Source organism: Vulpes lagopus, chromosome 5 (assembly GCF_018345385.1).
Source record: "Vulpes lagopus strain Blue_001 chromosome 5, ASM1834538v1, whole genome shotgun sequence".
Lineage (NCBI taxonomy): Eukaryota > Metazoa > Chordata > Mammalia > Carnivora > Canidae > Vulpes > Vulpes lagopus.
Window position 1 is genome coordinate 115,160,510 of NC_054828.1, and position 12,911 is coordinate 115,173,420.

The following is a 12,911-nucleotide window of genomic DNA, read 5'->3' on the forward strand; positions in this document are numbered from 1 at the left end:
TCCTTAAAGCTCACGCCCCGCCCCTTCCGGTGCGGTGCTCGTCCAGGCGTCTCGAGTCCTCGCGTCTTCCGTCTCTCCGGCCTCTTTTTTTCCGCCTCGGGTTCGTTTTGCCCCGGAGTCTTTTCGACGGGGGCTATTGCGTCAGCACGTCTCGGCGTGGCGCGGCGATAATCCGACGCGATGTAAAGCTTCCGGCGGAGGTCGGAGGTGGATGCCCCGGGCTTGACGCGGTGTCGCGGTGCAGTGGGGCGCGCTCCGGGCTCTCCGGAGGAATTCCGGTCTTTGTGGCAGTAACCTCATCAGCCCGCCAAGATGGCTATGCAAGCGGCCAAGAGGGCGAATGTGAGTATTGGGACCTTCTGCCGAAGAGGGGGAGGGTGTCGCTGCTGGGCTCTCTTCACGGCGTGGGGCTGTATTTTGCGCGTCCTGGGTTCTGCAGGCCGGAGTAGCCCAGAATTTGTTGTGTTCTCACTGGGGTTCCACCCTGGCCCCGTCCTCACGGACATGCTCCTAGAGCCACAACTCCGCCTCAGCCCCTTGTGAGCGTCTCCTCGGGCTCTTATTCTGGTGCCAGTGATAGTGTTAGCCCTACAGCCTTTGTTGCTTGATGGGCACCTAGGACCAGGCGACAGAATCTTCTCCGCCCAAGTCAGTGACACAGACGAGTCCCCCGTAAATAACCTTATAGCTCACAGGCAACCAGAGCCTGAGATTCTCAAGTCACGGAGCTTTTGGGGGCCCTTCATTAATGCCGTGGCAGTATTTTTGAGCACCTGCTATGTACCAGAATTGCGAGATAGGAAACAGTTCAGAAGTTAAATTTATCGAACTGCTGTGTGCCTGACAGTAGTCTATATATTGGGGATACGACAGTGAATAAAACAAAAAGCCCTACTGTGTACATTCTAATGTTAAAGGATGGGGTATTACAGAAACCTAAGAAAAACTGTCTCAGGAAAAAGAGGGGTAGGTCAGCTGTAAGGCTGAGAGGTATAGGATGATGAAGACAGAAAATCGGACATGAGATGCAGAATTTTGGTGATCTGGGTAAAAAAACTTGGTTGCAGTGGGATGAAAGAATGGCAGTTAAGAAAATGGAGACCGCTCTTTCCACAAGTTTTCATGTAAATAGAGAGTAAAGAGATTGAGACGCCCGGGTGGCTCAGAAGTTTAGCGCCGCCTTCGGCCCACGGGGTGATCCTGGGGTCCCGGGGTCGAGTCCACATCGGGCTCCCTGCATGGAGCCTGCTTCTCCCTCTGCCTGTGTCTCTGCGCCTCTCTCTCTCTCTCTCTCTCTCTCATGAAAAAACATAGAATCTTTAAAAAAAAAAAAAAAGAGTAGAGTGATTGGATGACAGGTGACTTTTTCCTTTTTTTTAAGATGTGTGATAAAAGGTGTATTTGTAGGTAAGTGAGAATGATCCAGTAGAGTGGGAGAAATTGATGATGTGGGAGAAAGAGGAGTTAAGTTCAGGAGTGAAGGTTCCAGGTAGGTGAAGGTGGGCATAATAATGGGAGGGAGAGGGGGTAGATATGGATGAATTTAGATTAGTAGTAGACTTAGTGACATGAATATAAGGTACTTACCATTTGGTTCCATGTATCTTTTCAGTAAGCAAGAGGCAAGATCAACTCCTGGGATAGGCAGGGAAGAGGTGACGGCTCAACTCGGGGTGGTGGTGGTAAGGTTTGAGGAAAGAAGAGAAAATACAATACAGTGTCTTGCAGAGTGAGAAAGCAGGCTTGGGGGGTAAGGGTATTATAATTGGAAGTGTTTGTGTATTTGAACTCAGTCTGAAATCTTAAATCTAAAACTTTTGGTACTTATTTGTTGACCATTTGTCACCACTACTAGTTTGAAGGCAGGGAATAAGTATCCTTTTTCCTTTTATACAACATTTTGCTTTTAATGCCTGAAATAGCTGCCAGTTTAAGAATTATTGAGCAAATTAATGCCCAGTATGTAATTGAATATGTTAAAAAGAACATAGGTGTGAACTCTGGATGGGAGATACGTATTTGAGAGTCATCAACTTACTGTGGGAACCGTGTGTGTGATTAAGAGATCAAAGAGAGTGTAGAATTAAGGAGAGTATACAAAGGGTCAAAAAGGAGTCAAAAATAAAACTGTGAAAGGCCATATTGTAATGGCAAAGAAGAGGGAGAAGAACTACCCAGAGAGTTAGGAGGAAGCCAAGGAAAAAGTGTCAAGAAGAGTCAAAGAGGTAATAGTCAACAGTATCAGAATCCTCAGAAGGTAAGTGTGATGATAATTGAACACTGTGACTGAAAGGTCTTAGTGCCGGGGCTCTGGGTGCTCAGTCAATTATGTGTCCAACTCTTGGTTTTGGCTCCAAATTTGATCTCAGGGTTGTGGGATCCAGACTTGCTCAGCGTGGAGTCTGCTTGAGATTCTCTCCCTCTGCCCCTCCCCATGCCTGTCTCTCTCTAAAATGAATACATTTTTAAAGGCCTTAGCATAAAAATACTTTCTTCAGTGCTGGGGTGGAAGCTGGGTTGTGGTAGGTTGGTGTCAGTAAAGAATATGAGGTAAGTGAGTATAGACTTTAGCTTTCCAGACACTTGACTGAAAGAAGAAAAAAAGCAAAACTTCCCTGATAAGTTCAGGGAAGACAAAAACATTGCTTTTTTCCTTCACTGTGTAATCCTAATGCCTCGCCTGATAGATGAATAAAGAAGGTACTCAGTAAATATTTGTTGAATGAAGGAAAGGAGATCCAAATAACTATTTTGTTTTGTATAACAGTTGTCAGGATATAAGCAGCTACTCACCTAAGGAATAAAAGCCAATGATGAAGGAGAGACTATATTCAAGAGAAAGAAGATATCATTGATATAACAGTTTCTTGAGAAGACCTGATAAGAGTCATCAATGGGAGTTTTATGTCTAGGAAACAGGAACAGTTCCCTTTGTTCTTTCCCATATATGTCTAAAGCATTGAGGACTTTTAAATGAGGTTGGAAATCCTGTTTAACTGTAGAGGCTGGAAGCCTGGGTTTTATGTAGCCCCTTACTAGTTGCTACTAATAGTCTTCCCTAAAACTAGTGCCCAGTTGCTTTTCTGAAAACCATGCCATTTTCAGGAATATCAGATTATATAATTTTTAAAAATAATTCTTATTCTTGACTATTAGGTGGATTTTTTGTTGTTTTTACTGTGAGAATTTATTATGAGAATTTTTTTTTTTTTTAGGTCGTAGCACTCCTGGCCCTGATTACAATAATAGTATGTATTTCTCATTTTAGATTCGACTTCCACCCGAAGTAAATCGGATTTTATATATAAGAAATTTGCCATACAAAATCACAGCTGAAGAAATGTATGATATATTTGGGAAATATGGACCTATTCGTCAGATCCGAGTGTGAGTCTTACTGAGACTTTTGAAATGTTGTTTCAAAGAAATGATTGTATAATCTTAGAATTATAGCTGACATGCACCTATGACAAAAAAAAAGAAAAGAAAGAAAGAAAGAAAGAAAGAAAGAAAGAAAGAAAGAAAGAAAGAAAGAATTATAGCTGAAAGCAAGGCCTAACCAAGCCCAGACACTAAATGGATTGAAATCTGGGAGATGAGATTATTTTTGTATGGAAACAAATGAGACCCTCCTGATCTTGCTCAGTGAGAGCCAACAGTTGTACTTGTGAAATTAGAGAAGGCATGAAGTAGTAATGAAAGGTTTGAAGGGAATGGGTGAGCAAAGAAAGAACTAATATTTATTACATCACTATTATTTGTAAAGTCAGATATATAATACTGTGTTTTTTATACATATCAACTCTTAATTTGCTTTGCTATCGCCTGATTCCAGAATTTCTGAATAAACTAAGGAAGTATACAAGTAACTGAGAAAAGTGAATTTTTTTCCAACTGCAGCTTTCTATTGAAGATTTGTTTTTTATTCCTTTTTTTTCTATTGAAAATTTAAAGGTATATGGGAGAATAATTGCAACACAAGTTCAGGTTTTAATTTAATATAAAAATTGGGGTTTGTATCTTCAGGTGATATTTATTGAACATCTACAAAATGCCAGTTATAATAGGTGCTTTTATTGGTATAACCAACAAGACAGCCCTGTGTGGAGGTGATAATTGTCTGGGTTTTGCTTTCTTTTGTTTAAAGATTCATTATATGAGAGAGAGAGAGAAAGCAATCAAACATGGGAGCAGGGGAGGGGGACAAAAGGAGAGGAAGAGAGAATCCTCAAGCAGACTTCCTGCTGAGCACAGAGTCCAACACGGGGCTTGATCCTAAGACCCTGAGATCATGACCTGAGCTGAAACCAAAGGTTGGACATTTAACTGACCAAGCCACCCAGGCACCCCAATAATTTGTTTTACAGGTGAGACTACCAAGGCTCAGAGAGTACAAGTACCTTTCTAGGTTCACACAGCTATTTAATGATAAAATCTTCTGATTCTAAATTATTTACACAAATTCATAGCCACTGACACTGTAGTTAGTATGATGGGCCACTTACATAAGAGTTCGTCTGGAAGGATTTCTTTTTTTGTTTAAGTTTTTTTTTTTTTTTTAAGTTTTATTAATCTCTACACCCAACATGGAGTCTTGAACCCAAGAGTTGAGAGATCAAGAGTTGCACACTTCCCCTACTGAGGCACCCCTAAGTATCTAAGTATCTTTTTTTTTTTTTTTTTAAGAGAGAGAGAGAGCGAGCGAGCGAGTGTGCGCGCACAAGTGGGAGGGGCAGAGGGAGAGAGAATCCTCAAGCCGACTCTGCATTGAGTGCAGAGCCCAACACAGGGCTTTATCTCATGACTCTGAGATCATGACCTGAGCTAAAACAAAGAATTGGACACTTAGCCAATTGAGCCATCCAGGCGCTCCTGAATATCTCTTAATAAATTTTCTTTTATGACCTGAGAGCTTCTTGGCTTTTAGAACTCAGATCTTGAGGACTCTCCTTTTGAGTCATAATTTTCCCTCCAGAGAGTAAAAGAAATGCTGGCAATACATCATCACTGGTACTTAAGTGGGAATGGAAATGAAGTGTTATAGACCAGCCATCCTCTTTAGGGAGTCTCAGTCTTTGATAAAAGCTTTGGACTCTTTCCACAGAACAGTACACAAAACATTTTGCAGATGATTTCATAGGTACATTAAACACAGGTTAAGAAACCTTGTTCTAGACATCGAAGAATGGTATACAGAAGGTCCCCTGACTTGGAGATCAGGAGATAAGATTCTGCTTCAGGCCCTGCGACCCTAGACAACTTGTTGGTTTTTGGTTTTCTGTTCCCTCACATGTAAGATAATCTAGATAGACCATGCCTTTCAGCTTTTAACATGGATGCAGTATGATAAATTTACTGACTTGGTTGTAAGACCTAAGTTCAAATACTAGCTGGACATTTGCTAGTCCTATACAACTGGGCAAAATATTTAATCCCTCTGAGCTTCAAATTACTTATGAAACACAATCTTCCTAACCTGTCTTAAAAGAATTTTAGTAAGGATCAAATTAGATCATGCCTGTAAAAGCAATTTGTTATGGAATATTTTCTTGCTGGTGTGCATTAGCCACCACTATGCTCCCACAGCACCTTCTGTGAACATCTTTTAGCACACTTTTTTGCTGTTGTCTGTGTGCTTATCTCCTCCCAGCCTGTGAGCTCCTCCAGGACAGGTGCCTGTCTTTTCATTTGGGGTTGACAGCTGTGGTGCCTAATACATGGTAAGCACCTCATGTATATAAATAAATGAATAATACAGAAAATGGTTTTGATCGACTTATGAAAGTGTTATAAAACTTATTGCTAGTACACAATTAAGAGATGCTTATGTCAGTGAAGTTAGAGCGTGTTTCAGAAAGCCAAGGTAGAAGGATAGAAAATCAAGCAGTGGCATCTTTAGAAGGGTACAGAGTAGCTCAGGCCTTTGTACACTGGTTCCTCCATTTGGAACAGTTTTCACCTGGCTCATCTCCTATCTGGCTCCTCATTTGTCATGTCTCTACTTGTGTCACCTTTTCAGAGGTTTATCCTGACCGCCTGAGCTTTAGGTCATCCTTGGCCTCCCAGTAATCTCTGCCACAGCTGTCTACTTCCTTCATAATATTTCTCATCTGTATTTATCTTTCTCCCACTTGGATAAAGTTCCTTGAAGGGAGGGATGATGCTTGTCTTTTTCACTATCCTTTTCCAGTGCCTGTCGTACAGAAGGAACACAATATTATATTTGTTGAATAAATTCATAAAAGTTTGGTGTGCGGGAATTTAGGTCTAAGTTAGAGAAACAGGTGTGTTTTCGCTCCCTAGCTGTGATCATGCTTTATCACATATTTAGCCCCTAGAACTAGGGTGACCAACCTTCCCAGTTTGTCCAGGACCAAGGGGTTTTCTGGGATATAGACTTTTCAGTGCTAAAACCTGGACAGTCTTAAACAAACTGTGATAAGTGATGACCCTTCCTGGTATATATATAGCAGACACTTGGTGCTTGGAACTTTTTAAAACCCTTTCATACCTTTTACCTCTTTTGATTATTCAAACATGTAAAATGTAGGGCAAGTGATAGATCCTGATATTGCTATTTGACACATTAAGCAGACGAAGCCCAGAGAGGTTAATGCACACGATTAGGCAAATCTTAAAAAAAAAAAAAAAAAAAAAAAAAGATATTAGCCGCTGGGACACTTTTGAGATGAGAATCTTTAAAATGGGATCAGTGGGGTAGGCAGCCCAGGTGGCTCAGTGGTTTAGCACCGCCTTCAGCCCAGGGTGTGGTCCTGGAGTTCCAGGATCAAGTCCCACATTAGGCTCCCTACCTGGAGCTTGCTTCTCACTCTGCCTGTGTCTCTGCCTCTCTCTCTGTGTTTCTCATGAATAAATAAATTTTAAAAATCTTTTAAAAAATAATAAAATGGGCTAAGTGCCCATCCCTATTCTAGTTCCTAAGAAGATGTAAGAAAGAGATACCTTTGTTTTGTTTTGTTTTGTTTTGTTTTAAGCTTCCAGGAGAAAGGATGTGTGAGAGAATTCGTGGGAGAAAGTATATCTCCACTGTTCTCTCTCTCTCTTTTTTTTAAGATTTATATTTATTTTATTCATGAGAGACAGACAGAGAGAGAGAGGCAGAGGGAGAAACAAGCTCCATGAAGGGAGCCCTATGTGGGACTCGATCCTGGCTCTCCAGGATTACGCCCTGGGCTGAAGGTGGCGCTAAACCGCTGAGCCACTGGAGCTGCCCAGATCTCCACTTTTCAAATGCTTATTAGCACTTGTGTGCATGGTGCTATGAGAGAAAAATGAAATATATAAGACCTTCCTTGCCCAGTTAATAAAAACAAAAATGGGCAGCCCGGGTGGCTCAGTGGTTTAGTGCTGCCTTCAGCCCAGGGTGTGATCCTGGAGACGCGGGATTGAGTCCCACATCGAGCTCCCTGCTTGGAGCCTGCTTCTCCCTCTGCCTGTGTCTCTGCCTCTCTCTTTCTCTTTCTCTCTTTCTCTTTCTGTCTCATGAATACATAAAATCTTTAAAAATATATATATATTTTTAAAAATAAAAATAAAAACTAAAATATTGTTAAGTTAAACTTAAAATAAAATCTCATGTTTTTATTCCAAAGGAGACATAGGTAGTTTTTTTTTTTTTTTTTTTTTTAAATATAGGTAGGCTTTTTGGCAAAGTCTTTGGGGCAGTGTTTTTTTATTTGGGTAATCTCCACATTTCATAGCTAACGCACTCTTGAAAATTAAAAGTCAAAAGTCCAGAAGTTGGGGTGTCTGTCTGGCTCAGTAGGAAGAACACACAACTCTTGATCTTGGGGTTTGAGCTCCATGTTGGGTGTAGAGATTAAAGTCCAAAAGTTGCTAAACTATTCCCTGAAAGTAAGGAATATTATAAAATCCCTCATTGGGCCCATTCAGCCTGATAGCCTGTAAGCTTTCAAGGACATTGGCACCTCCTGACCACCCCACCACCCTGTAACTCTCCCATCCCCTTTTACAAGAAGCATAGCTCTGACCAGGGCCCAACACTAGTCCTGTCATGGATCAAATTTAACAGATACTTCCCCTTCCCATGGCCTACTGCCTTTGCTTGACCCTATGCAGGAACTATGGCAGATGGAGGGGCAGCCCACGGTCTTAAACCTTACTCCACAGTTGGCACTGAGTGACTAGAACACAGATGGAGGGGTCCATCTTTATCACACTGGGAGCATAAGCTGAGTGGGACCTGTGCCCACTGCCCCCACTGACAAGCACTTGGCCATCTGCTGCCTGCAGTTTGTTGCTCTTCACACTTCCCTACCTCCCTGTAGAAGGAAGCTGGTGAGGTGAAGAGAGGAGGTGGCAAGGAAAACCTACACAAGGAGCAGCTCAGTATCCACAAGCAAGGTCCAGTTTCCACTTCTAGCAACCTGCCCTGGCCTGCAGATAACCCCACCCCTTCCCTGCACAATCCCTTCCATGCATCTCTGTCAAAGCTCAGCCCTTCTCCCAAGCCAAACAGACCTGTGTAATGCATGGGAGTGCATATATTAAAAATGAATGTATGAAAAGTTGAGAGCTGACCATACCACATTTTAGAAAAGCAGTGAGTCTTCTGTGGGAGAAACTGCATTAACTCTTTATATCCTTTCCTGGCCATAAAGGATAATGGTTGGCTGCTTTCCTAGATATCACTTACTATTTTGCCATCATCTTGGTAGCGGCTTCCACCCCACCCCATCTAGAGACACAAAATAGGTTTTATTTTTATGGATTTGATAAGTCTTAGTAAAATACTGCTGAGAAATAATTATTTCCAGGGCACCTGGGTGGCTCAGGTCATGATCCTGGGGTCCTGGGACCAAGTCCCACATCAGGCTCCCCGCAGGGAGGCTGCTTCTCCCTCTGTCTATGTCTCTGCCTCTCTCTGTGTGTGTCTCCCATGAATAAATAAAATGTTTCTTTGGGATGCCTGGGTGGCTTACCGATTAAGCATCTGCCTTTGGCTCAGGGTGTGATCCTGGAGTCCTGGGATCAAGTCCCACATCGGGCTCACTGCATGGCGCCTGCTTCTCCTTCTGTCTATGTCTCTGCCTCTCTGTGTGTGTCTCTCGTGAATAAATAAAATATTTTAAAAATATATTTTTTAAAAAAAAGAAACATTTCCTACATTGATGGAGACTGTCTTGTTTTTAACAATTAAAACTAAAATTAGAGGTAGGGAAGGGTGCCTGGCTGGCTCAGTTGGTGGAGCACGTGATTCTTGATCTTGGTCATGCATTCTAGCCTCACATTGAATGTAGAGATTGCTTAAAAATAAAATATTAAAATTTTAGGGGATCCCTGGGTGGCTCAGTGGTTTAGCACCTGCCTTTAGCCCAGGGCGCAATCCTGGAGTCCTGGGATCGAGTCCTACGTCAGGCTCCTGGCATGGAGCCTGCTTCTCCCTCCTCCTGTGTCTCTGCGTCTCTCTCTCTGTCTATCATTCATAGATAGATAGATAGATAGATAGATAGATAGATAGATAGAGTAAATAAGTCTTTAAGAAAATAAAATAAAACATTAAAATTTTAGAGTGAGGGAGGGCAGCCCCAGTGGCTCAGTGGTTTAGCATCGCCTTTAGCCCAGGAACTGATCCTGGAGACCCGAGGTCAAGTCCCATGTCAGTCTCCCTGCTTCTCCCTCTGCCTGTGTCTCTCCCCCTCTCTCTCTCTCTCTTTCTCTCTCATGAATGGATGAATAAAATCTCTAAAAAAATTATAGTGAGAGAGAAAATTTAAATCTTTAGAAACAAGGGACTAGTTACCAGGTAATAGTATAGTAAATAATTTAAGTATTGGTTCTGTTGCATAAATATGCAGTAAGAAAAACCTCATTCTAGACATTGCTGACTTTTACAAGCCATCTCTCCAAAATACTATCTTTCCAGCTTAAGATTGAGAATTGGAGGCACCTGGGTCTGTCTGCCTTTGGCTCAGTAATGATCTCTGGGTCCTAGGATTGAGGCCCATTCAGGCTCCTTGCTCAGTGGGGAGTCTGCTCCCTCTCCTTCTGCCCCCCCACCCCACCTCTTCATTTGTACACTCAAATAAATAGGTAAAATCTTAAAAAAAAAAAAAAAAAAAAAAAAAAAAGACTGAGAATTGGTTCTTAGCGTGAGAAGTAGGAAGGACTAGAACAGTAAATATGAAGACTCAGACAAAGTTTCAAGCTAGTTGTTGGCAGCTAGTGCTTTGGTAGCTGTAGTAGTCATCTTGACACAGAGCAAGTTTAATCTGTAGCTCTTTTACTTAAAAAAGACAACAAAAATTACCTCAATTCAAGAAATAGTAGGCTTATCCAGCATACGTATCCATAATGCTTACTTATTTCCTCTAACAGTGTTCAGGTTGATCTCAAAATATAAACTTCACTTACTGTCTTTTAAAGAAAATTCTGTTATTTAACTATCAGTGCTCTGGTAAATGTGTATTTTTTTCCACAGATTTGTTAGTTTATTTATAAAGAGAAACTATTCCATAGCTCAGCATTCATAGTTCAGGAACACAGGTCAGGGACAAATTTCCATGGAACTCAATCCAAAGAAATTCTTTACATTCCAAAATCACTTTGCACTCTGGAAGATACCAGCCTTTTCATCTCCTCAAACTCTTTCATGGAATCATTTCTGTAGAAATCTGCATATCCTCCTTTCTTGGTTTGACCACAGGAAACTTCTAGAAAACTGCAGCCCTCAGGGAATGCTCCAACAATATGAAATCGCAGATGCTTGGCCAGAAGGCCTCACATCTGAGGTTTCATCAAAGCACTGGAGGTCATGGTAGTTATTCTCCTCAACACTCAACCTCAAACCCAGCCAGCATCCTTCCTATCTTGAATAAATGTGTATTTTAATTAAGTCTGATTTCACTCCGCAGGGGGAACACACCTGAAACTAGAGGAACAGCTTATGTGGTCTATGAAGACATCTTTGATGCCAAGAATGCATGTGATCACCTTTCAGGATTCAATGTTTGTAACAGATACCTGGTGGTTTTGTACTATAATGCCAACAGGGTAAGTATTAGCCACAGTGCTCATTGCAGGGGGAGCATGTTAAGAATTAATATACTGGGAAAGGAAGAGTATACTAGGAATTCTTGTCTGGCTAGTGCTATTGGTGAAATTCATTTGATTTTAGATCAGTAACTGTTAACTTTGGTGCTTACCACATTTCAGGCATTTCAGAAGATGGACACAAAGAAGAAGGAAGAACAGTTGAAGCTTCTCAAGGAGAAATATGGCATCAACACAGATCCACCAAAATAAATATTTTCTGCATTTTCATTTTAGACTACATACCATAAATGACTACCATCACCCCTTTCTTGTTTTTAATTAATGCTGAATGTTGTGATTTCTTATTCAAGATTCAAAAGGACCTACTTAAAACTTTGATACATTTTAGAATATGTTATGTGAATAAACTTGTAGCTTTTTGTAAAACTTGTAGCTTTTTGTAAAACATGTCAGTGTTTTCTCTTAAGCTTCCTCTCATTTGATACCGGAAAACAAATTAGCAGTCGAACTGTATCAAGAATGGTTTGGTGGTAGTGACGCCTGGGTGGCTCAGTGGTTGAGCGTCTGCCTTCAGCTCAGGGTGTGATCCTGGAGTCCCAGGATTGAGTCCCGCATCAGGCTCCCTGCATGGAGCCTGCTTCTCCCTCTACCTATGTCTCAGCCTCTCTCTCTCTCTCTGTCTCTCATCAATAAACAAAAGTACAATCTTTAAAAAAAAAATTGGTGGTAGGTGGTCACAGAGACCATGCTTCTTAAGAGCAGGGAACTTTTTATATTCTTAATGCCTCTGATGTCCAGTCTAGTGCTTAGCCATCAAGGGAAATTTTTATAGAGTGCTATCATTTGTTGAATGTTAACAACTCAGTGAAGGTATTTTGCAGATAAGGAAACCAAAGCTCATTGTATTGGTTGGATGAATAAAATGTTTACATAAAAAGTTGCTGTAACATCAACCAGTATTAACCACATCAATATATTTAAATAATAATTGCCTTACAGTTAACAAAGTACCTTTGTCAATATGAATATCCCATCCTTAAAATAGAAGTCAGTTCTAGAAGTGGCCATTCAGATGACAGCACATTGTTAGAAATTTGAGAGCATGCTTCTTGGGTAGTGGTGGTAGTTGTTACAAGTCTAAGATTGGATTATGCAGTCTTTTCCTTTAGGTAATAAGTGTCTATGGATATCTTGGTCCTTAGCTCATAGTATATCTTTGCCCTAAATAGAATAATGCTAAAAAAAATTTTTAAAAAGAATATTTAATGCTTATTCTTATAATCATACGCTCCCATGGCATTGAAATAGTATGGTTATTACCACATTCATCATAGCTTGGCAGCTTGGAGGAGATAGCTATAATTTTCTTTTTATAGTTTAGGCATGGGCCAAATGGAAAAAACATGGACCAATTGTTTTGTATATAACTATAACCCAAAATCAATTTGAAGGGTACAACCACTGAATCATTTAAATGGACAAAAAACATCTGTTCTACTACTTAAATGCTAGCTTTGATATCTATGCTTCCTTTATTTTTTTTATGCTTACTTTAAAATAATATGCTATTTTATACTTTTTGTACTGTCTTCTCAAAGCCTGCTATTGAAAATGAAGAACTTCTTTATTATGTCCATGCTTTTTGAAAGCACTGTAAGACTAGAAAGAACCATTTCTAAGAAGGGCAAGGAGATAATAAAGGAGCCATAGCTTTTTCTGCTGAATGCTTTTATGAATTCCTTATTAATTTGTGTAATTCATGCTGTGCCTTTAGGTATTTACCAATGTAAAACTAATTTTCTAAAAGACTTTTTTTTTAAGAGGAAAACAGACTTCTAGTGTGTTTTGTCTAAGTGGCAGACTGGCTTGCTCTA

General features: G+C 40.7%; 1 protein-coding gene across 1 annotated transcript; it reads left to right on the forward strand.

Annotated features, from left to right (window-relative positions):
- Window positions 1-64: 64 nt before the first annotated feature.
- SF3B6 (splicing factor 3b subunit 6) lies at window positions 65-11,469 on the forward strand. Its single transcript, XM_041756806.1, has 4 exons — window positions 65-342; window positions 3,269-3,387; window positions 10,896-11,034; window positions 11,197-11,469. Exons 1-4 carry the CDS (start codon window positions 313-315, stop codon window positions 11,284-11,286), a joined length of 378 nt encoding a protein of 125 aa, XP_041612740.1. The 5' UTR covers window positions 65-312; the 3' UTR covers window positions 11,287-11,469.
- Window positions 11,470-12,911: the final 1,442 nt, after the last annotated feature.

What these genes read in the sequence shown, in the direction of transcription:
- SF3B6 (XM_041756806.1), top strand. Translation starts at nt 313, where the DNA reads ATGGCTATGCAAGCGGCCAAGAGGGCGAAT. An exon ending in CCTATTCGTCAGATCCGAGT is followed by an intron (nt 3,388 to 10,895) that starts GTGAGTCTTACT and finishes TTCACTCCGCAG; the next exon opens with GGGGAACACACCTGAAACTA. An exon ending in TGTACTATAATGCCAACAGG is followed by an intron (nt 11,035 to 11,196) that starts GTAAGTATTAGC and finishes ACCACATTTCAG; the next exon opens with GCATTTCAGAAGATGGACAC.